This window comes from Rhinolophus sinicus, linkage group LG15 (genome assembly GCF_036562045.2).
Source record: "Rhinolophus sinicus isolate RSC01 linkage group LG15, ASM3656204v1, whole genome shotgun sequence".
Classification (NCBI taxonomy): domain Eukaryota; kingdom Metazoa; phylum Chordata; class Mammalia; order Chiroptera; family Rhinolophidae; genus Rhinolophus; species Rhinolophus sinicus.
In genome coordinates, this window is record NC_133764.1 from 24,948,697 (window position 1) to 24,974,962 (window position 26,266).

General features: G+C 33.6%; 1 protein-coding gene across 1 annotated transcript in view; it reads right to left on the bottom strand.

The window, feature by feature from the left end:
- Positions 1–26,266, bottom strand: part of MED13 (mediator complex subunit 13) — a 94,505-nt gene that overhangs the window by 19,134 nt on the left and 49,105 nt on the right. The window contains exons 10-19 of the mRNA XM_019732482.2: positions 22,765–22,978; positions 21,625–21,706; positions 18,107–18,228; positions 15,825–15,915; positions 15,487–15,701; positions 14,644–14,840; positions 12,997–13,913; positions 3,963–4,124; positions 1,902–2,125; positions 309–498 (exon numbers count right to left, since the gene is read on the bottom strand). Of these exons, the coding sequence (XP_019588041.2) occupies positions 309–498; positions 1,902–2,125; positions 3,963–4,124; positions 12,997–13,913; positions 14,644–14,840; positions 15,487–15,701; positions 15,825–15,915; positions 18,107–18,228; positions 21,625–21,706; positions 22,765–22,978 (2,414 nt within the window). The remainder of the gene's footprint in view (positions 1–308; positions 499–1,901; positions 2,126–3,962; positions 4,125–12,996; positions 13,914–14,643; positions 14,841–15,486; positions 15,702–15,824; positions 15,916–18,106; positions 18,229–21,624; positions 21,707–22,764; positions 22,979–26,266) is intronic.

Genomic DNA, 26,266 nt, shown 5'->3' on the forward strand with positions numbered 1-26,266 from the left:
TCATCAGATCCTACAGAAGCAAAAAAACTGTTTAAACCCACAATTTCCTCCTAGCTGATAGGATCCCTATTGCAGGGACCAGGAAACTTTTTCTATGAAGAGTCAGATAGTAATATTTTAGGCTTTGCAGATCACAGTCTCTGTCACAATCACTCAGGTCTGATTTTATAATACAAAAGCAGCCACAGACAATATGTAAATAAATGAGTATGGCTATGTTCCAATAAAATTTTATTTATAAAAACAGCTGGTGGACTGCGCCACATTCTGCTAACACTGGCTTTATACAATAAATGCAATTTTAATACCTAGGTCATATCTGCAGACTTGTGCATAAAGCTTCAGTTTAGAAAATGCTTCATTGTTACCATCAGCTGCCTGAGAAAACCATTCTGCTACCAACTTTTCTGATAGTTTCTTTGACGCAGTAGATCCAACTCTCATGATCCCATCTGTCAACAGTCGAGAAATAGGTCTATGTTGACCTAATCGACAGGACTACAAATATATACATAGAAAGCAGAATTAGTTAAAGTATCATACTATTTGAGTACATATTATAATAAAAAGCATTTAAGTTATTTAAAATAAGTTTTATCACTTGTAATTAACATTTGGGATAAAAATACAAAGGGTAAAATGGTGCCATCGGTCTTTTCCCTTTTTACATTAGAAACTCATTAAATTTCTTTTAAAATTAAAATATCTCCAATGAAATAAACACCTAAATAATAATGGCGCCAGAACAACTGCACTTGAATAATGAAAACTTGCAGGATACAGAAATAAATGAGCATAAAAATGTAGACATGTTAAGTTGTACATCTACCCCCCAATTCATGTATATAAATATACATATATCCCCCCCAAGTCAAATCAAATAAAAATTGGCATATAAATACAGTATGTATTGCCAGCTCTCCCTCCAATCCTGTGGAGGGAGATGTTTATTACAAGTCTACTTTCAAGTATGTTTACTACACTGTATTAAGAAAATTTAAACAGGATTTCTTTACTGTAAGACTTTCAAAGGCTTTAATAATCTAACATGAATAGTGAATCTCTAAAAAGTAATATAATATACAATGTTTTCCCAAACCTATTTAACTGTGGAACTTTTTTCTGGGAAGATTTTACAGGACTAGTGCTCCAAACAGCACTCTTTGGGAAGTACGACTATAAAACACACTACAGATATCTTGTAATTAAGTGCAACATTTATTTATAAGGAGTTAAACCAGCACAAACTAATAATTAAGATTGTAAAAGAAACTGAATTTTAAAGACTTGATTTCCAAGCATTTATGGGAAAAGGAAGGTATAATGAATTAAGACTTTATGTCCCACAGTACTTTAAATCTGTAGTGTTGTCACCCCAATAAATTTAATTAAAAAAAAAAAAAAAAAAATCTGTAGTGTTAGATATAACATGAGAATTGTAACTTAAAAGGTTAGTCAAGAATTTCAGAAATGAAATGGAATTACAGAGACCTAGCATAGTTTTATTTTACGTATGAGGAAAGTGAGGCCTACTGTCCGCACCTGAGGTCCTAGAAAATCAGGACTAGAATTTTTATAAATATAATTTTCCCTTGGCTATTTAATAATGCTACTCTTTGTTTATAAAATAGATTATCTTAAACAGGACATATATGCTCTCGATGTTTATTCCCCAATATGGCAATTACCACCACGACACCAAGGCACACGTATCTAACAAAGGGCCTGGGTCAAATGCTGTAAAGAATGTAACTGGCTAGCATAATAACTAAATAGCTGACATCAAAGAACTGACATCATTACTATTCTGCCCCAATCAACTGAACTAACCAACATAATTTATATATAAACATACAAATCATAAGGCAGGTTTAAAATGCCACCTCTTTTTAAATACCTACCTCATATATTGCAGTGAGATCTCTAAAAAAGCTTTTGGCTCCATTTAACAAGGCTTCATTTTCTGGACACAGTACAACATAGGCTATATCTCTTTGAGATCCATAGGGTTCCAGCATAAGTCTCTCCCAATAAGGGAGAGCAAATGGAGAAAGCACCAGAAAATCATAATCATAACTCAACAAAAATGTGGGGATTGGCAGTGGTTCTGGGGATTCGTCAGTTCCTAAATATAAGAAAGACGCATTTTAAGAAAGCATTTAAAAGCAGTACATGTCTTTTTATTTAAATGGCAAAAGTTACTGAAGTCATTATTAGTAGAAAAATATTTGATTAAAGACAAAAACACCTAAAGCCAGTGATTGAAACTTTTCCAGTTAGGAATTTGCTAAATGGTCTTAAAAAAAAAACAACAAAAACAACTATTCATTATACCTTCATTTAAATGTAAAAAAAAATAATTTGAATGAAAATACTTAGAAGTACAAAAAAAAAAATGGGAGGGGAGTTTTATTTTTAATAAATTTGGACTGTGGAATGCCTTTCTAAGCCTAACATAAAACCTATCCATTTAAAAACTGATTACTCTGACCATAAAATTTAAACTTTGGTATGAAGAAAAGAATAAACAAAGCCAAATAAGTTGGAAAACTGATTTGCAATGCATGACAAAAATTAATATCCTTACCATGTAAAAGGGACCTATAAATCCAAATCCATAAATTTTAAAAAATGACAAAAAAACCTAATAGAAAACCGGGTAAAGAATATAAACAAAGTTCACAGAAATAGAAATACCTCTTATACAAAAAAGATGCTTAATCTCATTAGAGAAAGCAATTTAAGGTAATAGCAAACAATTATAACATTTACTATGTGCTAGGTACTGGTCAAAGATCTTTATATATATATTAACTCATTTAATCCTCACAAAAACCATATAAGGCAGATACTAATATTAATCACATTTTAGAGAGAAAAAGCAGGAATGGAGAAGTTAATCAACTTGTACAGTATCATACAAAAAGTGGCAGAGGTGGGATTAGAAAGTAGGAACTCTCCGCTCATGGTCTATACTATTCTCCTCTCAAACTATCCTGTAATAACCATTTTCACCTATCTACTCAGTGCCCTACTGGCAAGGGTTTGGGTAAACAGGTATTTTACTGGTAGGAGTTTAAATTGATACTGTGGAAAGTAATCTGGCAAAATTTTTTTAAAAAATTACACACATGCATTAAGCCAGGGATGTGTGCATTACAGATTGTAATGACATAAAAAGTAGACGGGTAAAATAATATCATATGGAAAGAACAATGGAATATATGCAGGCATTAAGAAAAAGAAAAGATCTCTCTACATGTATTGATCAGTAAAAACTCGTGCGTGTGTGTGTGTGTGTGTGTGTGTACACAATGCATTCTAAAACCATGCATAAAAGTGAAAGATTTCAATGTTAAGAATTATTACTCCAAATATATTTTAAAAGCTCCAATTACATCCCACCTTTCAGAGCCTATCTTCAATAGATAATTCAAACATTTTGAATGTTCTTTTCTATTACAGTTGACCATACACATATGTGTATATACTATATACTAGGAGTATTCATTTGCAACTTTGGCATAACTAGCAAATTTCTGTCTTTGTTTTTGTTTTTTCCCACCTTTAATGAAGACTTTGGGGCCTTTATCATAAGTATTACCTCTTCTTTTTTACCTCATTTTTTCATTCAATTTTGTAAAATGATGATTTACAACAAAAGTGGTGTTCAGTCTTTTAAAAATTTGTGGCAGTATGATTCTTTCTTCACATAAAATCTTATTTACTGGTCAGTCTAATATGTAAAAACAGATCTAAGTGATGCTGTTCTTTCTAAAGTGGGGTGGAAAATGCAGTAAATTGAATGCTGGAAATGTTGAAAATAATAAAGTCTGAGATTGAGCACACTGGCCTTAAGCCACAAAAATATTTAAGAAAAGTAAATATGCTTATTCAAGTTGGGAATAGAAACTGAGAACTGATATAAAATCAGCCAATATACGTTACGATGAATTACTTACCATAAGAGCCTCGGCCAGCCATTTTATGAAATTGTTGCCAAGTGAGAGGACCTTGAACCCCCCAAGGCCTTACTGTCCTTTTTTTCTGAATAGCATCCTGAAGAACTGGCTGAAGAGATAGGAGCATTCGAAGTATATCCTGTGAGCACTGCATACTCACATCTACAACCATTAAACAAAAAAAGGTAAGTAAGAATTGCTATTGCCAACACAAAGAAATCAAATTTTAAGGTAACAAGAAACATAGCTAGGGAAAATTAAGTATCTGCTTTACATGATTTTATATAGAGAAAACCTTAAAGACTCCACCGAAAAACTATTAGAAATAATAAAGTCTCAAGGTACAAAATCAATATGCAAAAATCTATTGTATTTCTATACACTACAAAAAATCTCAAAGAGAAATTAAGAAAATCCCATTTACAATTGCAACAAAAACAATAAAATACCTAGGAATAAATTTAACTAAGAAGGTGCAAGACCTATATATTTAAAACTGTAAGACATTGTTGAAAGAAACTGAAGATAGAAAAGCAATGGGAAGATATTCCATGTTTAAGGATTGGAAGAATTAACATTGTTAAAATGTCCATACTACCTAAAGCAATCTATAGATTCAAAGCAATCCCTACCAAAATCCCAATGGCATTTTTCACAGAAATAAAACAAAAAAATCCCAAAATTTGTATGGAACTACAAAAGATCCCAAATAGCAAAAGCAATCCTGAAACAAAAAAGAACAAATCTGAGCTACCACACTCTCTGATGTCAAACTATATCACAAAGCTATAGTAACTAAAACAGTATGGTATTGATAGGAAAAGACACATGGATCAATGGAACAGAGTCAAGAGCTCAGAAATAAACTGACAAATGCATAGACAACTAATTTATGACAAAGGAGCTAAGAACATATAGTGGACAAAGGTACAACTCTTCAATAAATGGTATTGGGAAAACATGATAGCCACATACGAAAGAATGAAACTAGACCACTATCTTGCACCATACGCAGAAATTAACTCAAAATGGATTGAAGACTTGAATGTAAGATCTAAAACCATTAAAACATACAGAAGAAAACATGGGCAGTAAGGAAACCTCATTGACATCAGCCTTAGAGATGTTTTGTGAATTTGACTCCATTGGCAAGGGAAACAAAAGCAAAACATAAATGGGACTGCCTTAAACTAAAAAGCTTCTGCATAGCAAAACAAACCTATCAACAGGAGGAAAAGGCAATGGACTGAATGGGAAAAGATATTTGCAAATCATACATCAATAGGCTTAATATCCAAGATATATAAAAACTTATGCATCTCAACAACAAAAAAAGCAACCTGATTAAAAAATGGGCAGAGGATATGTGCAGACATTTTTGCAAAGGAGACATACAGAAGGCCAACAGGCACATGAGGAGATATTTAAAGTCACTAATCATTAGGAAAACGCAAATTAAAGCCACAATACCACTTCACACCTTTAGAATGGGTATCATCAAAAAGACAAGAAACTACCAGTGCTGGAGAGGATGTGGAGAAAAGGGAACCCTTGTTCACTGTTGCTGGGAATGTAACTTAGTACAGCCACTATGGAAAACAGTATGGAGATTCATAAAAAAAAATTAGGAACAGAATTACCATATGATCCAGCTATACCACTTTTGACTATTTATCTGAAAAATACAAAAACACTAACTTTACGAGATATATGCACCTATGTTCCTTACAGCATTATTTACAAGAGCCAAGATATGGAAACAAGCTAAGTGTCCATCAATGGATGAATGGATAAAGACGTGATACAACATTTTAGATCTCACTTCCCAGCCGCTATTGTCAGTTTTGGGCTCAAATAAAATCTTACATAACTTCTTTAAAAGAAAAAAAAAAGGATGTGGAGTGTGCGTGCGTGCACACACACACCCAATGGACTACTACTTGGCCATAAAAAAGGTGAGATCCTGCTATTTGCAAGAACATGGATGGACTCTGAGGGTGGTATGCTAACTGAAATTAAGTCAGATGGAAAAAGACAAAGACTGTATGATTTCACTCATATGTAGAACACGTATTTTTAAAAAATGAAAAAAATGAATAACAAAAATGAAAAAAACAAAACAACTCATAGAAGCAGACAACAGGCTGGTGTTTACCAGTGGGAAAAGAGGGTAAAGCGAAGAAGAAGGGGATATGGCAAAATGGGTAAAGGGGTTCAAATGGTGACAGATGAAAACTAGAATTTTGGTGGTGAGCACAATGTAATGCAGATGTCAAATTATAATGTTGTACACCTGAAACTTGTATGTTATAAACCAATGTTACCTCAATCAAAAAAAGAAGATTAAGCATCTGCTTATGCAGAGAACTATATGAAGTTCTACTTAAAATGATCTGCAGAAATGGTCCTTCTGGGTACTTAAAACCAAGATCAGATATAATAAAAGATGTAACTCATCTCTATAAAGATATCATCCATTAGCTCATCAACCAATTTATAAATTTATCAAATAATTTTCTTTTTGTATTTACTTTAGTTGTTTTTGGTGCTTATAGGTCTTTTACCAGAAGAACTTTGTCTCACACTGAAATGAGTTATAAATTATGAACCTTAATTATCACCATTATGGCAAAATGATCAGATAGATAAGACTGGTTACAGTGACTGAAGTTTAATTTGCAAAAAATAGTCGACTGTAACAACTCTGAAATACAAAATTTGTCCAGTAACAGGTTAACTTGCTCACACTGCTAAAAAGTGTAATATCCATAGTTATTTTAAAAACCTAGATTTATAGATTATCAAATTTCTGACAAACTATCCGAATAGATATGAAAGGTGCTGCTCTTAAATGTCAAATGACTTAAAAAAAAAAAAAAATCACTAAATGTTACTGATACAATCTGAACCCCCCCCCCCCCAGTATGGTTCAATTGTACCATTAAATCTGTTTGAACACTCTATTTCATTAAATCATTAAATTCAACTTTAACTCATTATTATTGTTGCCTATTATTTTTGGCTTTAATTTCCGATATCTAAATAGTGTACAGAATTAGAAGTAACTTAACTTCAGATGACTGCTTAATAACTATTATGCTTAAATAAACTTACAAATATAATAGAATACTATGCAGTCATTAAAAGTGATAACAGAGCTGTTTTAAATGGACTAATGACTAAAACACTGGTAATAATAAAACAGGTTATAAAACTATGGAAGATATTTTACACCAATAGAACTATGCATTCATATGTGAATATTCACATAAAACAAAGTCTAGAAAAGGTGTCACTGGCTAAGTGTGTTTATCATAATCACATGGGAAACTTTTAAAAACATATATACAGAACTTGCCCTGAGAAATTCTGACCCAGATGAGGCTCAGGAATTTGTATTTTGATTTTAATTCAGTGAAATTCTCAGAAACACTCTTTGTTTTAAAAAATATATTTATTGGAGACCTACTATGGGCCAGGAATTATGCTAGCTGCTAGGAATACCGTGTAAATAAATTCTTCTTCATGTCTTCAGGGATCTTATAATCTTATGGTGGAGACTGGCCCCCAGTGTGGTTCAGTTTTATCAAGAATATAATTGCATATTATGACAAGTGCCAGGTCTCTTATTTAAGCTGAGACCTGGTTGGAAAGCAGTGGTTAAAAGGATATATAATGATTTTTAAGAGTGATCTTACAAGACAGACACATAGATCAATAGGATAGAACTGAATGTCCAGAAATAAAACCTCACTTTTATGGTCAGTTGGTTTTTGACAAAGATGCCAAGACAATTTAATGGGGAAAGATAATCTTTTCAACAAATGGTTCTAGGACAATTGGATATCTACATGTAAAAGAATTAAGCTGGACCCATTCCTTATATATAAAATTTAATTCAGAATGTATTATAGACCTAAATGTAAGTGCTAAAACTATAAAACTCTTAGAGAAAAAAACCACAGGAGTAAATTTTCATGACTTAAAGTTAAGTAAAGCCTTCTCAGATATGACACCAAGAGCACAATGAGAATAAACACATTGAAGTTTGTCAAAATCAAAAGTTTCTCTGCTTCAAAGGATGCAATCAAGAAAGTGAAAAGATGACCCAGAGAATAGGAGAAAATATGTGCAAATCCTACATCCTGGGACTTGCCTGCAACATATAAAAAAACCTTGCAACTCAATAATAAAAAGAAAATATAAAACCTATTTTAAAAATGTGCATAGGATCTGAAAAGACATTTCTCCAAATATATACAAATGGACAATAAGCACATGAAAAGATGCTCAATATCATCACTCATTAGGGAAATGTTAACCAAAATCCCAGTGAGGCAACACTTCATACCCACTAGGATGACCACAATCATTAAGACACGTAATGACAAGTGGTGATGATGTGGAGAATGTGGGACCCTTACACATTGTTGGTGGGAATGTAAAATGGCGCAGCTGCTTTGGAAAACACTTTGGCAGGTCCTCAAAAGATAAAACAGAGTTATATGACCCAGCAAGCTCACCCAACAGTAATGAAAATATGTGTTCACATAAAAACTTATACACAAATGTTCATAGCAGCATTATTTATAAAATAGCCAAGTGTGGAAACAACCCAAATGTCCATCAATGGACAAGTGGGTGAAAAATATGATATATCCATACAATGGACTATTATTTGGCAATAAAAAAATGAGGTACTAACACATGATACATGAACCTTGAAAACATTACGCTAACAGAAGAAGCCAAACACAAGACCACATAGTACATGATTTTATTTATATGAAATGTACAAAAGAGGCAAATCAGTAGACAGAAAACAGATAGGTGGTTGCCTAGCCCTGGGAGGTAGTGGTTGGAGGGAAACAGGACTGCTAATGGGAATGGGGTTTCTTTTTGGGTTGATGGAAATGTCCTAAAATTAACTGTAGTGATGGCTACACAACTTTGTGAATACTAAACCATTTAATTGCACACTCTAAATGGGTGAATTGTATGGTATGTCAATAATACTGTTTAAAAAAGAGTGATCATGGAGTGGTGTGATGGTGGGGGTGGGCAGAAAATATACGCAATTTTTACTTCCACTTTTCCATTTTGTCTAGATTCTTAACTTTATAGTCAGCAAATATGTATTTTTTATAATTAAAACAAAGCCTTTTATAATAAACATCGACACAAAAAACATTTTGATGGTTGCCAGATGGGAGAGGGGTTGGGGTGAGTGGATGAAAAAGGAGAAGGGATTAAGAAGTACGAATTGGTCGTTACACATTAGTCACGGGGATGTAGGATAAGATAAGGAATATTGTCAATAATATTATAATAACTATGTATGGTGTCAGATGGGTACTAGATTTATTGGGGTGATAGATGGGAGGGGGTTGGAGGGCAGGATGAAAAGGTAAAGGCATTAAGAAGTACAAATTGGTAGTTACAAAATAGTCATGGGGGTATAAAGTAAAGCATAGGAAATATAGTCAATAATATGGTAATAACTACGTATAGAGCCAGATAGGTACTAGTCAAATGAATCACTTTTTAAATTATATAAAGTCTAATCACCATGCTGTACACCTGAAATTAATATAAAATAATATTGAACATCAATTGTAATTGAAAAATTTAAAAAGGGCAGAAAAGATGAAGGGGAATGAGAAGTCCAAATTTCCAGGTATAAAACAAAAAAGTCATGGGAATGTAATATACAGCATAGGGAATATAGTCAACAATATTGTGATAGCACTGTACATACAGTGTCAGACAGTTACTGGACTTACCATGGTAATCACTTCTTTAGGTATGTAAGTGTTGAATAACTATGGTGCACCCTTGAAACTAATACATTGTATGTTAGCTATATTTTAACAAAAATCTTTAAAAAATTGTTTTAAATAAAATAAACATTCCCATTAAAATATGCAAACTATAGTTTGTACACTTTTAATTCTTTCAAACAAATATTTCAACACCTTAGACATCTACTATATGTCAGGCACTGTTCTAGGTATTTGGGATATCAACAAAAGAGACAAACCCTTACCCTTACACAGTACTTGCATGGAGTGAATATAATGGAGTGAGAGATAATTAACCAATCAATAAATTACACAGTATTTATAAGGTAATAATTGTACACCATGGGAAGAGGCAAATGAAGCAGGATGGAAGACATGAAGAGAGATTTGCAATTTTATATTGAGAAGATGACCTCTGGTAAGATTTAAAGGAGAAAAGAGAGCTACCCACATAAATACCTGGGAAAAGAGTGTCCCAGGCAGGGAAAACAAGGCTAAGGTCCTAATGTAGTAACTTGCTACTATTTCATGATGCTGCTACAATTTAATGAAAGTATTCCAATATTGCATACTTATATTTTATAGCATTATTATTTTTTATAATGAAAATTTTAAATTGAAATTAAGGGCATTTCTCTTTCTGTGAGTTTTGAATTATTTCTAATACAGTTCTTGAGATGAAATTCACCTTTATGGCTGCATTTTCTGTTTACATCAATGTTTACTGTCACAAAAAACATACACAAAGTAAGGCTCAATATTTCCTATTATTTGGCGAATAGGTTGGGTCTTTTTTTCCCCTGAAGTATAATTTATGTAAGTTGGTACTTTAAAAAAACTTCTTATTGAGGTATAATTGACGTGACATTATATTAGTTTCAGGCGTACAACATAATGATTTGATATTTGTATATATTGTAAAACGATCACAAGTCCAGTTAACATCCATCACCATACATAGTTAAAAATTTTTTCTTGTGATGAGAACTTTAAAGATGAATTGGTTCTTAAAAACAAATAATGACAATAAAAATAGAGTAGCACTAATGCTATTGCTGTTAATACTACTATAACTACTGTTAATATTTGAACTCTTTCTTTGTCCCAGGCACTGCTGTTTTATATGTATTAGATCATTTGATCCTCTAAACACTATATGAGGCAAATACTATAATTGACTGTATTTTTAAAAATTGAGGCACAGAGTGATTAAATAATTTGCCCAAAGTCATAGTTAGGATATAGTGACATGAGTAGATCCATTTTTCAAACCCAAGCAGTCCGGCTTCATAGTCTGTGTTCTTATAGCTGAAAATAATCCTGCCCTTTGTTTGAACATCTATGACATTTATTTATACCTTATAAAAAAGAATTTGGTCCTTAAGTACAATGAGTTTGATGAATCATCAAAATCATCAATCACGAACAATATATTAACCATTAGTGGATGTATTGCCCTATCTTATTTCACAAATTGTCTTTAATAATAATAATTTAACAAACAAGTATGATCTCACTGTCCAAGAACTAGAACATTACCGAACAATCTTATTAAGTGCTTCTCCCTAGCCTATCCCTCAGCTTTTACGAATTAACCACTATCCTGAATTTTATGTGTATCTAAAAAATACATTTAGTTTTGCTTGTTTAGAACTTTATAAAAAGGTATCTTACCACATATAATCTTCTGGGACTTGTTCCCTCTGCCTGCCTTCAATACTATTACTAAGATTCATCTATTTGTTATATATAATTTTATTCATTTTCAAAGCTTACATAACATTCTATCTGTACTATCATCATTTATCTTCCTATCAATGGCCATTAGAGTTATTTTCACTTCTTTCAACCACACATTTTATTACAGTTTTAGTTCTCAAGTACTCTGCAATTTAAAGGTATGGTATCTTCCTATTTCCCAGAATACGAAGCACGGTTTTTCCACATGTGTCAAAAATGACTGAATTAACAAATGACACAAGGAACAAATAAAAGTTATACGGCACATACAACCTAAGAACATAGACTCTTACCAAAAACCACATTTTAAAGGAGGTTTACTCTGTATAATAACCAAAAATTAGAATAGTTAATCAGTGGTATATTGAGACATCTTTTAAAAAGTGCAGGTTGGCTATGCCTGAAAGAAAACTATCTAATTGATGATTTTAATAGCAATAATAGCTTATATTAGTTCAGTACTTAGTAAGCACTTAGTATGGATTAACTCATTATATCTTTATAACTCTATACAAGTATTTGACATTGTATCTGGATGAGTATTTGACATTGATGATCATTTTCTCAATCTTCTCACAGTTCCTAGACTTGGCTTCCAGGACACCATACTCGCTTGGTTTTCCTCCTACCTACCTTCTTAGTTTCCTATCCTGGATCCTCCTCTTCTTTGTCACCTCTAAATGTCAGTTCTATCCTTGGACTTCTCTATCTACAGTTACTTACGTGGTTCATAAGACCCTACGTGTGTGTGATTTTGGTGCCTGGTCAGCTCTTAAAACTTCATCTCCTAATAATCTACCCATCACCCAGTTCATGCCAGCAACACTGCCCCCTTACTGATTCTCAAGCACAGTAAGCATACGCCTTCCTCTGGGTCTCTGTACTGCTGGAAACACTGTTCCCTCGGTGACACCCACTTTTTGCTCAGATGCTGTCCCTCAGTAGTATCTTCTCTAACCATACATCTAAAATAGCACACTCTTGTCATTTTCTTCCACTGCTTTATCTGCTTTTTTTTTTCCATATCCCTCGTCACTATCTGATACTATATAATTACTTTGTGTGTTTCTTTTCTCTTCTTCACTCAATTATAGGTTCAAAATGGGCAGGATATATATTTGTTTAACACTACTTTATAAAAGAACACTGCCTAGCACACACTAAGATCTCAATAAATATTTAATGAGTGAATGTTGAGTAACGCGATCTAGCAATTTTCTGCTAATTCACATGTGCAAATTACCTTTTATACTTCTATGTAAGTACATAATTACAGACTTATAATAACCATGCTTTTATTGGTGAAATTAAACTAAACTGCTAGGAAATTCTCCCTTTAAAAATGTCATTCTTAAAGGCGTTTTAAGTCCAAATTTAAGTGTCTCTATTAGCTACATGGAAAATTGCCTTTAGTACTTTTTCCTAAGACAGAATAGCGAAGTCATACAACCAATGGAAAACAAACAGAAAAATTATCCTGTTAGCATACTTACCATTTCTTTTGGACCAGGGGTGTAAGCATGAACTTTTTACAAGTGCTTCATCAACTTTTCCTCCTGACATATTATCCATGAACTGACGCCCATGTTCTAATGCAAGGTAGCAGTCATTGCAACAGTCCCGCTCTTCAACACGCACCCAATTGTTAATTACACCAATTTTAGGAAAAGGATCTTGGTCTGCTGCTCCAAAGGGTGAAAATAAATTAGTGCACTGATCTTGCAGCAATAATATCAACTCATCAGGCAATTTTTCAGATTCCTTTAGTCCTCCATTAACATGTTCAGCAGAAGTAGCCCTGAGAGCTTCAAAACGTTTTTCTGCTTCTTTGCCACATTCTGTGTTGCGTCCTATGATATCTAGTTCATCTTCAAGAAATAATCCTGAATTGTTTCCAAATTTCCTGTTCATAACAGCACTGAAGCCACAGGTACACCTATACTGTGCTTCCTGCGTTGGGTCTGGAATGTAAACTCCAACATCGGCACCCTTGATATTCATGTTGCATACACAGATACAGCAACTATCAAAGTTACAGTCTTTAAACAAATTCATAACTGATTCTGAAAGAATGAGGTTTACGTAAAGACTGTGTGCTTCAGGGATCGAAGGAACAGTTGCAGGTTCAACAGAATTAAGGGGTCTGCATGTGGATGGGGTGGAAGCTGGTGAATACAAGTCTGAATTTTCGTATTTGACTGAACCTTGAGCACTAGCAGGTCCACCAGCTCCACGAGGAGTCCTTGGAGTCCTTGGAGTCCGTGGAGTTGGAAACCTAGGGGTCGATGGAGAAGGAAGAATTCCTGCTCCACCGTTACTAGGAGGTGCGCTGCTGGGAGGCATCCCAAAAGAAGTATGAGTTTGAGGCGTATAAGCAGGGCCATATTCTTGATCCACCGTACTTCCATCACTAGCATCACCAGGGTGAAAGAAAATCAAACATATATAAAGAAACATATTAGGAATGTGAAATACAACTAACAATGTCCCAAATGTTTTCCAGTAACACTGAAAATTATGAAAGCACATTACTGCAAAACTTCCAAGTACAGTTAAAATGTATTTCTGGTTAACATATCCATTCTAGGAGATTGTTGTCGGCTGAGGACAAACCAACTAGTTCCAAAATTATAAATATAATCTGTATATACTTATCCACACCTAGACATCCACATTTACTATCTATACATTTCTTATACTACAAATATCCATATTTCATTGATTCTAAGATGCCACTAATTGTTTAAAAAAAAAATCCTGATTTTAGAGATGTTTGTGTAAAAAGGGACAATGGCAATTTTAAGATGCTACCGATTATAAGATACCCCAATTTCAGAGATTTTAAACTAGAAAAGTATGTGAAATATGGGAAAGGTACAAAGGGGAATGATTTACAGTTTTATCAAAATAAAAGTTGCTTCTGAAGACAAAGAATAAAGCGTGACAATCTTAAATTTTCCAATAATTTATTATGGATAATAGAATTATCCATAAATTCTACTAATCAGAAAATAATTTTTAGAATTTTAAAAAACAGTGTCTTTTTTCTAAGTACCAGCATACCAGGTACTTCTAGGGAAAAAAATTAAAGCTATATAAGCATTCATATACTATACCAATAACATAAATCCAAATCATACCCATCTTTGATGAATGGCATTGCAGGCCCTGAAGGAAGCAATTCCAATTTTCCAACAGTCCAACTCTGACGGTAAACACACTCTTCTGGCAATTTGATAGGAGGCAGACATTGGCTTGGCAGAGATTTTAGAGGTGCAAACATAGAACATCCCACTAGAACTTGACAATTTTCAGGCTTATAGACATAAGAAAAATCCTACAATATAAAGACCGTGACATTCAGAACCTTATTTTCCAAGGGGAAAAAGCAAACTAATTCCAGCCATTTTTTCCTTTCTTTAAACAAAACAACAAAATGTAAATGTAATCCTAGTCTTTTCTCGTATGTATTCTTAATAGTGTCACCACAATTTAGTTTTCAAATTTGTTAATTACAAAACTAGAACCACAAAATTTTTTAAGTTAATTTTTTAAATTTAGTGAAGTAACATTGATTAATAAAATTACATACATTTCATGTGTACAACATTATAATTCAGTATTTGTGTACTCTACTGTGTGTTCACCATCCAAAGTCTAGTTTCCTTCCTTTACCATATATTTGACCCCTTTTACCCATTTTGCCTTCCCCCCACACTCCTTCCTCTCTGGTAACTACCACTCTGTTTTATCTATGAGTTTGTTTTTGTTTTGTTATTCATTTACCTTTTGTTTTATAGTCCACCTGAGTGAAATCATATGGTTTTTGTCCTTTTCCATCTGACTTATTTCACTTAGCATAATACTCAAGATCCATACGTATTGTTGCAAATGGCAATATGAAATTATTTTTTAATACAGCAACTAATTCTATATGAAAATATAGGAAGTAAATAATTTCTCTAGAAAAACAAAATACTTACTTTAATTTCAGAAGGTTTGGGGCTACAAAATCCTTCATCAACTTCGATTTTGAATTGTGCCCCTATACTAGAACTATTTCCTTCTAGAACGGTTCCTCCAGGTGTTGTATCCATACTACCATATTCTTTATTATTCATATTCATTGGGGAAAATCCCATAATATGTTGTTCCAATGATGGTGGTGTAGGATACATTTTATGAAGATCTGCAGTGCCTACATTTAATAAAACGCACGTTTTAACATAAGATTTAAAAAGTTAAATTGTGTTGAAAGCAAAGGGATGGAGAACTTTGTTGGGATTAAGTTTTATCTGCAGCACAGATTTCGGAAGCTTACTTATGCAAGATAACGGGTCCAGATTTCCTGTCTTTGATTCCTTGGAGTTGGATTTATCATCTGATCCATTTGCCAGTTTTTTAGATCCAGGCTGTTAAAAAAAGAAAACACCTACATATTTATCTCAAGTTTTACATCCAAGGTGATCTCAAGATATTAATCATTCAGAGTGTAACTTGAAAGTAGAGCCCATTCATCAAAAGTAGTATTTTGAATTTGTACTAGAGCAAAATACATACTAGATACAATTTAAAGACAAAAAAACACATTTTAGGCAGTGAACCCAAGTTAGTTTTTCTATTTATTTGATAATCCTCCAAATCAACAGAGGGAAAAGTTCCTCCAAAGAAAATGACCAATACGTTCAAAATACTTGAAGAATAACTTTCACATAAAGCCTATTAAAATTAAAAAAAAAAAAAAGAAAACCTGCAATAAGAAGGGTTCGTAATTAACATCAGAATTGCTTCTTAGTAAAAGATACTCATAAAGCATTTGTCTCCTTAAATAAAACACATTAAAGTTTCTTATATAATCAATCACCCCTTTGAATTCTTGTTTACATTTTTACCTTGGTTAATAATTTCCTTACCCCTGCAAAAATGCTACAACAGGTAAAACTAAGCACAAATTTCAGAAAGCTCTCATATGACAAAGCAATAGGATCCGTAATTAAAAATGTATCTTACTAGATTGAACAAACCAAGTTTCAGCATTTCTAATCTGTTACCAATGTTTTTAGAGCTGATAACTTAGTTCCATGTTTCCTGCTAGCCACTTTGTCATAATATATAGACTGAGCTCTGATTACAACCGTTCTACTGCAGGAGAGCCACAGCTAATAAATGAATGGCAGCAGAAAGTATAAAAGCACCAAAGTACCAGGGATGAATTTACCCAGCTAAATGGTACCCTAAAATACACTATATTGTGGGATATAAAGTAAAAATTTATGTATAGCTATATCTGCCTTATATCACTTAATTGAAGATGTCAAATATGCATACATGTATATATATATACACACACACATATATACACACATAAATATACATATCTACATATACACATAGATGTGTGTGTGTGTGTGTGTGTGTGTGTGTGAGAAGATTAAAAGTATACATTATATAGGACACAAAAGATCAAATGTACTATACAAGTTTCCAAGCTACCTTTATGCAGATGAAAAAAAGAATTCCCTTTTATGATAATTCAGCACCCAATTCATTAATTTGCCAGAGACTTGACATTCTAGGGAATCTCATTTTAAGCTTTAATTCCTTTTATCTTCACCTTTCTCTGTAAATAGGTGTTAAAGATTAAATGTTACTTTTTCTTCCTCTTTATTATAGTATGTAGCTGTCTTATAATGACTGTGATTGGCAAACAAATGCAAAAGAAGTGGTATTCCTTAATAAATTGACAAGGCATATAATTTTAATGTTAATTACTTATTCTCTAAACAAGTTAATTCCAGAGTCATTTCTTAAACTAGAGGATCAAAGAAAGATAATTCTACTTCTTAAGGACTGAAGAAAAAGAACACGAAGCAGAGCTCAGATTAAGTTTAATCGTATTTTTCAAAAATACAAAATAAAGAAAAAGAAACTCAAAGTTTAAAGGTGACAGGTACTATATAAACACTGCTCAAACATGAGGTTAAAAAAAAACCACAACACCAAAAAACCCCCAAACAATCCAATTAAAAAATGGGCAGAGGACCTAAACAGACATTTCTCCAAAGAAATGTACACACGGCCAATACTGGGGGTGCCAAAAAAAATGTATAAAAGTGGACACTTGGGTCAACGTTGCTCAGGCAATAGTTTGCCGTAATCAGAAGTGTCTGGATACAGATGGAAACCACTTTGAGCACCTCTTGCAATTGCAGAAGTCAAACGTGACTTGTATTCATCTTTTGTTAATGGTATATATTGAGTATTACAATTTTAAGTTATTTTTCCTTTCTTAAAATGTGTGTACATTTTTTCAGCACCCTTGATAGACATGAAAAGATGTTCAACATCACTAATCATCAGAGAAATGCAAATTAACACCACAATGAGATATCACCTCACACCTGCCAGGACGGGTATCATCAATAAATCAACAAACAACGAAAAAGGAATGAAAGAAACCAATTAATGAAATTTTATTCTGAAGTATTTCCTATTGTTCAGAACTGAAATACAGTGTTGAAGTCACATATCACTTCTGAATAAAAAACTCATATAAAATCAAGGAAAACAAATTATAACCTTAATCATTAATAGGGTACTCACAGTTAGTTCATCTTCATCAGAATTGAAGAGATTATCGAGGTCAGTATAAGAGACAGCCAGGTCTGAGTCATAAATCAAACTGGTTGATGGAGGACGAGCATGACTAGCAGGACGTGGAGCATCTACATATGTCAAACAGAAAAACAAAATAAATTCTGCTACTGACTAAATAAGTATTATTCTATTTATTTAAGCTAGATATGTAACTTTAATTGTGTAAGGGTGTAACACAATAAACAAACTGTGATTTGTTTAAAATCAATCATTTTTTTCATAGAAATAATGTTGTAGATAAATGAGCTTCCCTAAGAAGCTCATCAAAGGCCATATGATCCGTAACATAACTAGGTACTCTATGTGAATAATATATCAAATAAAAATATAAACAATACTATTAGGATAAAAGAATTAAACACACACATACAAATATTTTATTTTTCTATCTACCTGAAATATAAAGGAAGCATAATATAACGATTAAGTGCTCTGGCTCTTGAGTCAGACAATTAATTTGAATCCCAACTCTAACACTAAGAGTATGACGCTGGGCAAGTTACTTAACCTCTCTGTGCCTCAGTAATGGCAAAAATTAAATGTTATGGGGCCGGCCCGGTGGCTCAGGCAGTTGGAGCTCCGTGTTCCTAACTCTGAAGGCTGCCAATTCGAATCCCACATGGGCCAGTGGGCTCTCAACCACAAGGTGTGGGCTCTGCCCCCTGCAACTAAGATTGAACATGGCACCTTGAGCTGAGCTGCCTCCCGGATGGCTCAGTAGGTTGGTGCGCGGGCTCTCAACCACAAGGTTGCCTGCCAGTTTGATTCCTCGACTCCCGTAAGGGATGGTGGGCTGTGCCCCCTGCAACTAGCAATGGCAACTGGACCTTGAGCTGAGCTGCGCCCTCCACAACTAAGACTCAAAGGACAACTTGAAGCTGAACGGCACCCTCCACAACTAAGATTGAAAGGATAACAACTTGACTTGGAAAAAAGGTCCTGGAAGCACATACTGTTCCCCTATAAAGTCCTGTTCCCCTTCCCCAATAAAAAAACAAAAACAAAAAAACAAAAACAAATTAAATGTTACGGAATGTAGGTAAAGCACTTTGCCCAGGCACATAAGTACTCAAGAAATATAAACTCTTAGTTAAGCTTCATTTCAGTTCTAGAATTTCATTTTCCTTTTTCCCCCCGTTTTATGGGGAAAAAATACATGATTACTTAAGAAAAAATAAAAATACAAATGGAAGCTAAACTCCTCTTATATTTCCACAGAAGGAAAAAAAATAACAGTAATTTGCAGTTTGGTGTGTAATTTTCTAAAGCATCCTCAAGATATCAAATGACTTGAACTAGCCTTTATTCTCAGAAAGATGAAAGTCATTTTCCACTGTCAGTTCTAAAGATTCACAAGAGCAATAGTTCTGAAATTCTAGAGTGTATAAAAATCATCTAAGGTACTTATTAAAAACCAAGATTTCCAAACTCCACCTCAAAAGATGCTCCAGAATGTGGTAGATGATGGTTCATATTTCGAGAAAGCCACACCACAAGCACAAAAAGGCAACTATATACCCCTATATCCTAGGGTAGATACATAGGCCAAAGAACCCAAATTGTTAATTCACTAATCTACTTAGAACCATCAACCACTAAATTTGTTTCATGCAAGACCATCTCTTCCTTATTCAAATGTACTTTTTTTCTGATTTTTATTTTTGGTTGCACAAAGTCTGACCTGTTTATTTATTCCAAATATTAAAACAAAACTTTGTCCCTAAATAACATATATCAAAGGACAACTTCCTTTGCCTCTATCAAAAGTTAAATAAATTTTGTAAAAGACTAATATACTATGTCTCTCTATTCCATTCACAAGGAGTAAAAGTCACACACTTTCAAAGTGAAGTCTTGACCACTGTATTCCCAGTGCTAAGAACAGTGCCTACACATAACATGTGCTTAAGAAACAGGTGTTAAATAATAATCTCAGCAACAATTCTTCTAAGTTGGGAAGGTCAGATGCTGGGGGAAAGAAAAAGACAACAAAATTATAGTAGAGTCTAATTTATAAATTGAATTTTTAGATCTGAGAGGGATCTTAGGTGATGATCTCATCCAATCTCATTTTATAGATGAGAACTATTTTTATCTGTAAAAAAGGAAAGAAGTTCTAACAATTCAAACAGAATTTCTATTACCTGAACTTGCTTCTCACAGTATAAGATGAACAATGAATTCACCATTTTATGTTAGCCCATTTCATAGAAATTCATCCCTTTTTATGAAACATGAATTATGCAAAAAGAAAAACTAAAGTCCAACAATATCAGATTACAGTTGATTCTTAAACAACATGGGTATGAACTAAACTGTATGGGCCCACTTATACGTGGATATTTTTCAATAAATATGTTGGAAAATTTTTTGGAGATTTCTGTACTACCGTGAAGCAATCATATCAATTATACTAGGCTACCATAAAGCAACCATATTGCTGCTTCTTCATTATCAATGCATGAATTGTTGCACTTGTAAATAAATATCAATTTCTTTTTCACAATATCTTTTCTTTCTTTTTAAGATTTTATTGGGGAAGGGGAACAGGACTTTATTGGGGAACAATGTGTACTTCCAGGACTTTTTTCCAAGTCAAGTTGTCCTTTCAACAGGACTTTTTTCCAAGTCAAGTTGTTGTCCTTTAGCTGTGGAGGGTGCTGTTCAGCTTCAAGTTGTCATTTCAGTCTTAGTTGTGGAGGGCGCAGTTCAGCTCCAGGTCCAGGTGACGTTGCTAGTTGCAGAGGGCGCAGCCCACCATCCCTTGCAGGAGTCGAACCGGCAACCTTGTGGTTGAGAGGACATGCTCCAACCAACTGAGCCATCCGGAAGCTCAGCTGCCACTCAGCTCAAGGTGCCATGTTCAATTTTAGTTGCAGGGGGCATTGCCCACCACCCCTTGCGGGACTCGAGGAATTGAACTGGCAACCTTGTGGTTGAGAGCCTGCTGGCCCGTGTGGGAATCGAACCAGCAGCCTTTGGAGTTAGGAGCATGGAGCTCTAACCACCTGAGCCACCGGGCTGGCCCCCAATATCTTTTCATTTTTGATGTCTAGTGTTAGTAATATGTATAACATCTACAGTGTTCTTTATCATGTGAGAATATTAATGTAGGCACTGACAGACAATTCATCTTGTAAACAATGCAAATTTACGGTATTGATACAGTACAATACTGTAAATGTATTTTTTTATGATTTTCTTAATGACACTTTTTTTCACTACTTATTGTAAGAATTTAGTATATAATATATATAACATACAAAATATGTGTTAATCAACTGTTTATCTTATCAATAAGGCTTCCAGTCAACAGCAGGCTATTCAAGTTTTGGGGGAGTCAAGTTATATGCGGATTTTCAACTATGCACGGGTGTGGGCACCCCAACCTCCACATTCTTCAAGGGTCAACTGTAGGAACAATCCTGGAATGCAATATTTTGATTAGGAAATTAAAGCTTTACCTTGCTTGACAGAGGGACTAAATAATGACATAGCATCTTCTTCATGTGATAACACCGTTACACTAGATGACCCATCTTCTACCTGCAAATAATATTATATAATACATATTATATTATATAATATATATAACTTAACCAATAACAAAATCCACAGACTACTGAGTAGCTACTGTGTTTCCCTGAAAATAAGACTGGGTCTTATATTAATTTTTGCTCCAAAAGATGCATTACAGCTGATTTTCTGGCTAGGTCTTATTTTCAGAGAAACAAGGCATGTTTCAAGCATTCTGCTAGGTGTTCTACAGATATTATCACCAATTCTCACAACTAATCTATATGATAAATAGTACGCTCATCTTAACAAACAAACCATAGTTCTAAAGATAACTCAGGAAATATGGGAGCTGGGATTCAACCTAAATCTGTCAAATTCCAGAGTCTATGTTTTTTCTACAATATCTGCATTTCCAGCTACTACGGTGCTCATATTTACAAAAGGACAAAATTTAAAGTACCTAGTACCTAGTAAAGCAAAATAAAACTTTAATTCTTTGTATTAAGCATATTATTGAGTCCAATTCATAACTTTACAGCTTTCAATTTCCCTATTTTTGTTTAAGGCTATCTTGTACTTAATATAGCCTCAAATATTTGACACATTTAACCTTTTAATCAAACATTTCTATGTCCCAGACTTTATTAATGTAACATTTTACTTTTAGGGGCACTATAAATTCTTGGCTCACATATTCAAAAATACCATGTATTTTATAAACTCAGCGATATGTATTTTATTGTATTTTTGAAAACTGGTAATTCACTTACAGCATATTTTAATCAAAATAGTTCAACTATGTGAATGTCCTGATTTCAATATAAGAGAAGTTAATGAACTCTTTCTCTAACCCAAAAACTTATACACAATAAAGATCTTTTCATTTTCAGAGACAAGCAATAATTTAAAGTCCATACAAGCTCTTAAATTCTGTAATGTGCTTTATTTACCTATTTAAAAAAATGTGTTTCTAAGTTAAAATGATGAATCTGTTCTATTTTAAAAGAAAAAAAATGAGAAGTGTGCTACTACACGCAGTGCTACAAATCATCAGATACCCTTTGGTGTACTTTGATTTCTCTTACCTTTTGTTTTTTGCCAACTTCTCTCTCACTATTTTGTCTATCTTTCTTATCAGGAAAAAGGAATTCCTCATCTCCATCAACAAATGCATATGGATCAATTTTAGGTTCTTGTTCTGCATCAGATGCTATTGCTGCAAGATACTGATTCTTAATTTGATATTGCTGCACTAATTCATCTGAAACTTTTAAAGGTTTCTTACATTGCACCATTAACCTGCATAAAAAAATTAGAAAATTAATTACATTTATTCTCCATAAAAGCATTAAAAAAAAAACTTCAGTATTATATAGTTTTTAGATTTAGAGATGATCTAACCTGCAATCCCTTACTTTACAAATGAAGAAACTGAGGCACAGAAAGGTTATGTGATCTATTGACATCTCAAATTTAGCAATAGAGAAATGGAACTAAAATCCAGGTCTCCAATCCATATTTTTCACCAAAATTTGTCTTTTGGTAATCCACTGAGTGCCCAAATTCTCATGCACATTAACTTGTCCAAATCCATTCACTTAAAAGGATTCTTAAATCTAAACTACTCTAGGACAAGAACCTTCAAAATGTGGGCTATATAGACAAGACTACTTTTATACAATTTATACATTTATACAATGAAAGTGACTATCCTTTTACTAATGGCATGAGTGGATATATTTTAAGTTAAAAAAGTTTTAAACTTAAAATTTGTGTCTCATGAAAATAACATTTTTACTATTGTTAATTCTGGCAAGATGGTTTACAACAGCAAGTGAAGTTTCAGTGCAAGTACTTCAGAGGTTTTTTTCTAATCACATTGGTGAAAAATTCATTTTTATATTATCAGTCTTCTGGTTCCACATGGAGACTGATTAACATGTTTCTCTGTTCTCTTCTAAAATAACCAATAAAATGACAATGGATGACAGAACAAGAGGAGACAGCAGCGCAATTGGAAAGATGAACGAGTGGAAATGGACAGAAGAGAGAAAGCTAAAATCTAAGGCTAAGGAAGGCCACAAGCTGATCTACACCGTAGAACTTTGTAAAGCATCATGACTTTTGTAACTCTGAAGACCAGGGTGTGTGGTGTGAATATAGAATGATTCCTTTTTGGTTTGTATAAGACACTTTCGGACCCCCAAATTCCTGCTCTCTATGGCTTGCAAAGCTGAGATTACCATGCTGCCAGAAGAGTGGCAGCCAGGCTTCTAGTCAAATCATGCTCAAAATCCTGGAATGACTATTTTACTCTGAGGAAAAACCAAAGTCCTTATAACACGCTACATCAAAATCTACCGTGATCTGTTCCTCTTTTCCTCTCCAACTTCACCTACTATGCTACCCCTCCCTCGCTCACTAATTTTGCTTCCAATTCCAAGGTCCTGATGTTCCTCAAAACAGGCCAGACACACTCCTGGCTGTTCCCTGTATTTGGAACATTCTTCCTCCAAGTATCTGCCTGGCCAACTCTCTCACTTTCTTCAAGTCTTTGTTTAAATGTCACCTTTTCCATGACACCTTATTTAAAAATGCAAAATGACCAAATGCCTCAACACTGATCCCCCTTACCCTGCTCTATTATTCCCTCCATGGCACTTATCTTTTAACATACTACATAATTATGTTTATAGTTGATTGTCACTCCCACTAGAATAGAAGCCTCTAAATGCCAGGGATCTTGTCTTCCTTCACTAAATTATTCCAAATGCTTATAACAGTGCCTGGCACATAATAGGTACTCGATAAATGTTTGCTAGATGAATACATGAAATCTAGAAGCCACACAGGATTGAGATGCTGTGTTTTTCTGCATTAATAATCCTAAAACACAACATCTTGTATTTTGAAATAAACTATCTTTATTTGTTAGAAAGTGATACTGCTGCCACTGCTTATCTGTCCTGAGTATTAACACAAAAAAATTGTGAGAGGTAAAATGTGGGAGCAACGAAGGTATTTTCTCTCTTTTAAATTCTTTGAATGACAGGGATTATCATATTGTATTAAACTATTCACCAACGCCCAGCACTAGACACGTTCTTTACCCTTTAATAAGGTTGAAATTGAGGCCATCAAAAGAATAACTGATACTTTCTAAACGTGTCATCAAATATCACGCGTCACTGTTATTCCCAATATGCTCCAGATTTATCCCTCCCCCGAAAACTCCCAAGTTTACAAAAACTTTCTTCCATGGCAACATAGTGCTAACACTATAATAGGGGTATGTTGTACAATTGTTAGGATAGTTCTTTTCTGTAAATGAATAACCATTTATTTCTAAGAGTAGCTTTGCACCTAACAGTATTAGACCCTAAAAAAATTGTCTGCTGAATTGTCTATCAGATCCTAACATAGATCTTTTCAAAATCATATTTCTATCTACTTTTACATGTATTTTCTTATTTAATACTTAAAATAACCTCATATGATAGGAAATGAAAGGTATTGCTCTCTAACTTTGATATGGAAATTATGTAGAAAGAAATGGTTTGCTAAGGTCAGATAGTGGCAGAGTAAGGGCTGGAAAGATTTTAAGTATGCATACTCAAATAACTCTTCATAGGGGAAAAGCATAAGAACTCACTCCTCCTCCCCTCCTCCCCACCAACCTGAAAGACACTACTACTTTGTATAGAGGTGAATAAAACACACTCTGTTTTTCATACTAAGTTGTCCTCGGGCAGAAGCATTAAAAACTGCCACAATGTTTACATAGGTAGTTGTTAAACTAGTGTGCAGTAACATTAAAAGGACCAATCCTACTGCACAGGGCTCTATTAAGAATAAAAAGAGTAAACCAAATGCAATACCTAAACACAACTTTTTCTTATTTTATTGAATGGTTCTCACAGACATTGGGATATGCAGAGAATTTAAATGTAGTCAATAATATCAAGAGTATCAAATCACAATAAATTTAAAAATATAAATTATTTACATCACACATCCTTCTATATTTAAAACTGATGAAAATAGAAATAAAAAATGTGATTTTTTAAGAGATGCCAGACTAAAAATTCAAGTTACCATTATGTCACTATCCAAATATGTAGTATACATAGACTTCTGTGAACAGGAACACCTCTCCTTTTCTAAAAGGAACTTTCACATATTGCCAAATAGTAAAACTACAGCAATAGTTTAATCAGATATAAAGCTAAACACAGACAAACTGGAAGAGGATTCGGTACAGCCATGAATAGGAAGCTTTGCAAAGCCCAAAGCAAACTGAAATTACTTTTATATTATTCGTTAATTATATCTCCTTCCTTTTACTATGACAATAGTAACATACTATCCTGAAATGTACTTGTAGAGAATTTAACATGGCTTAGAGTAGCATATACTTTTATGCCTTTATTCAATAAAAATTCTTCCAGACAAGGTATGACAATATTTTAGGATTGACAATTATAGAGGAGATAAGCTATAGAAGGAAATGTTAACAACAAATGAAATTTAAGAAATCTCAAAAGCCCTCTTTTTTAAATGATATCCTTTTCCAGTACCATCTCCAAT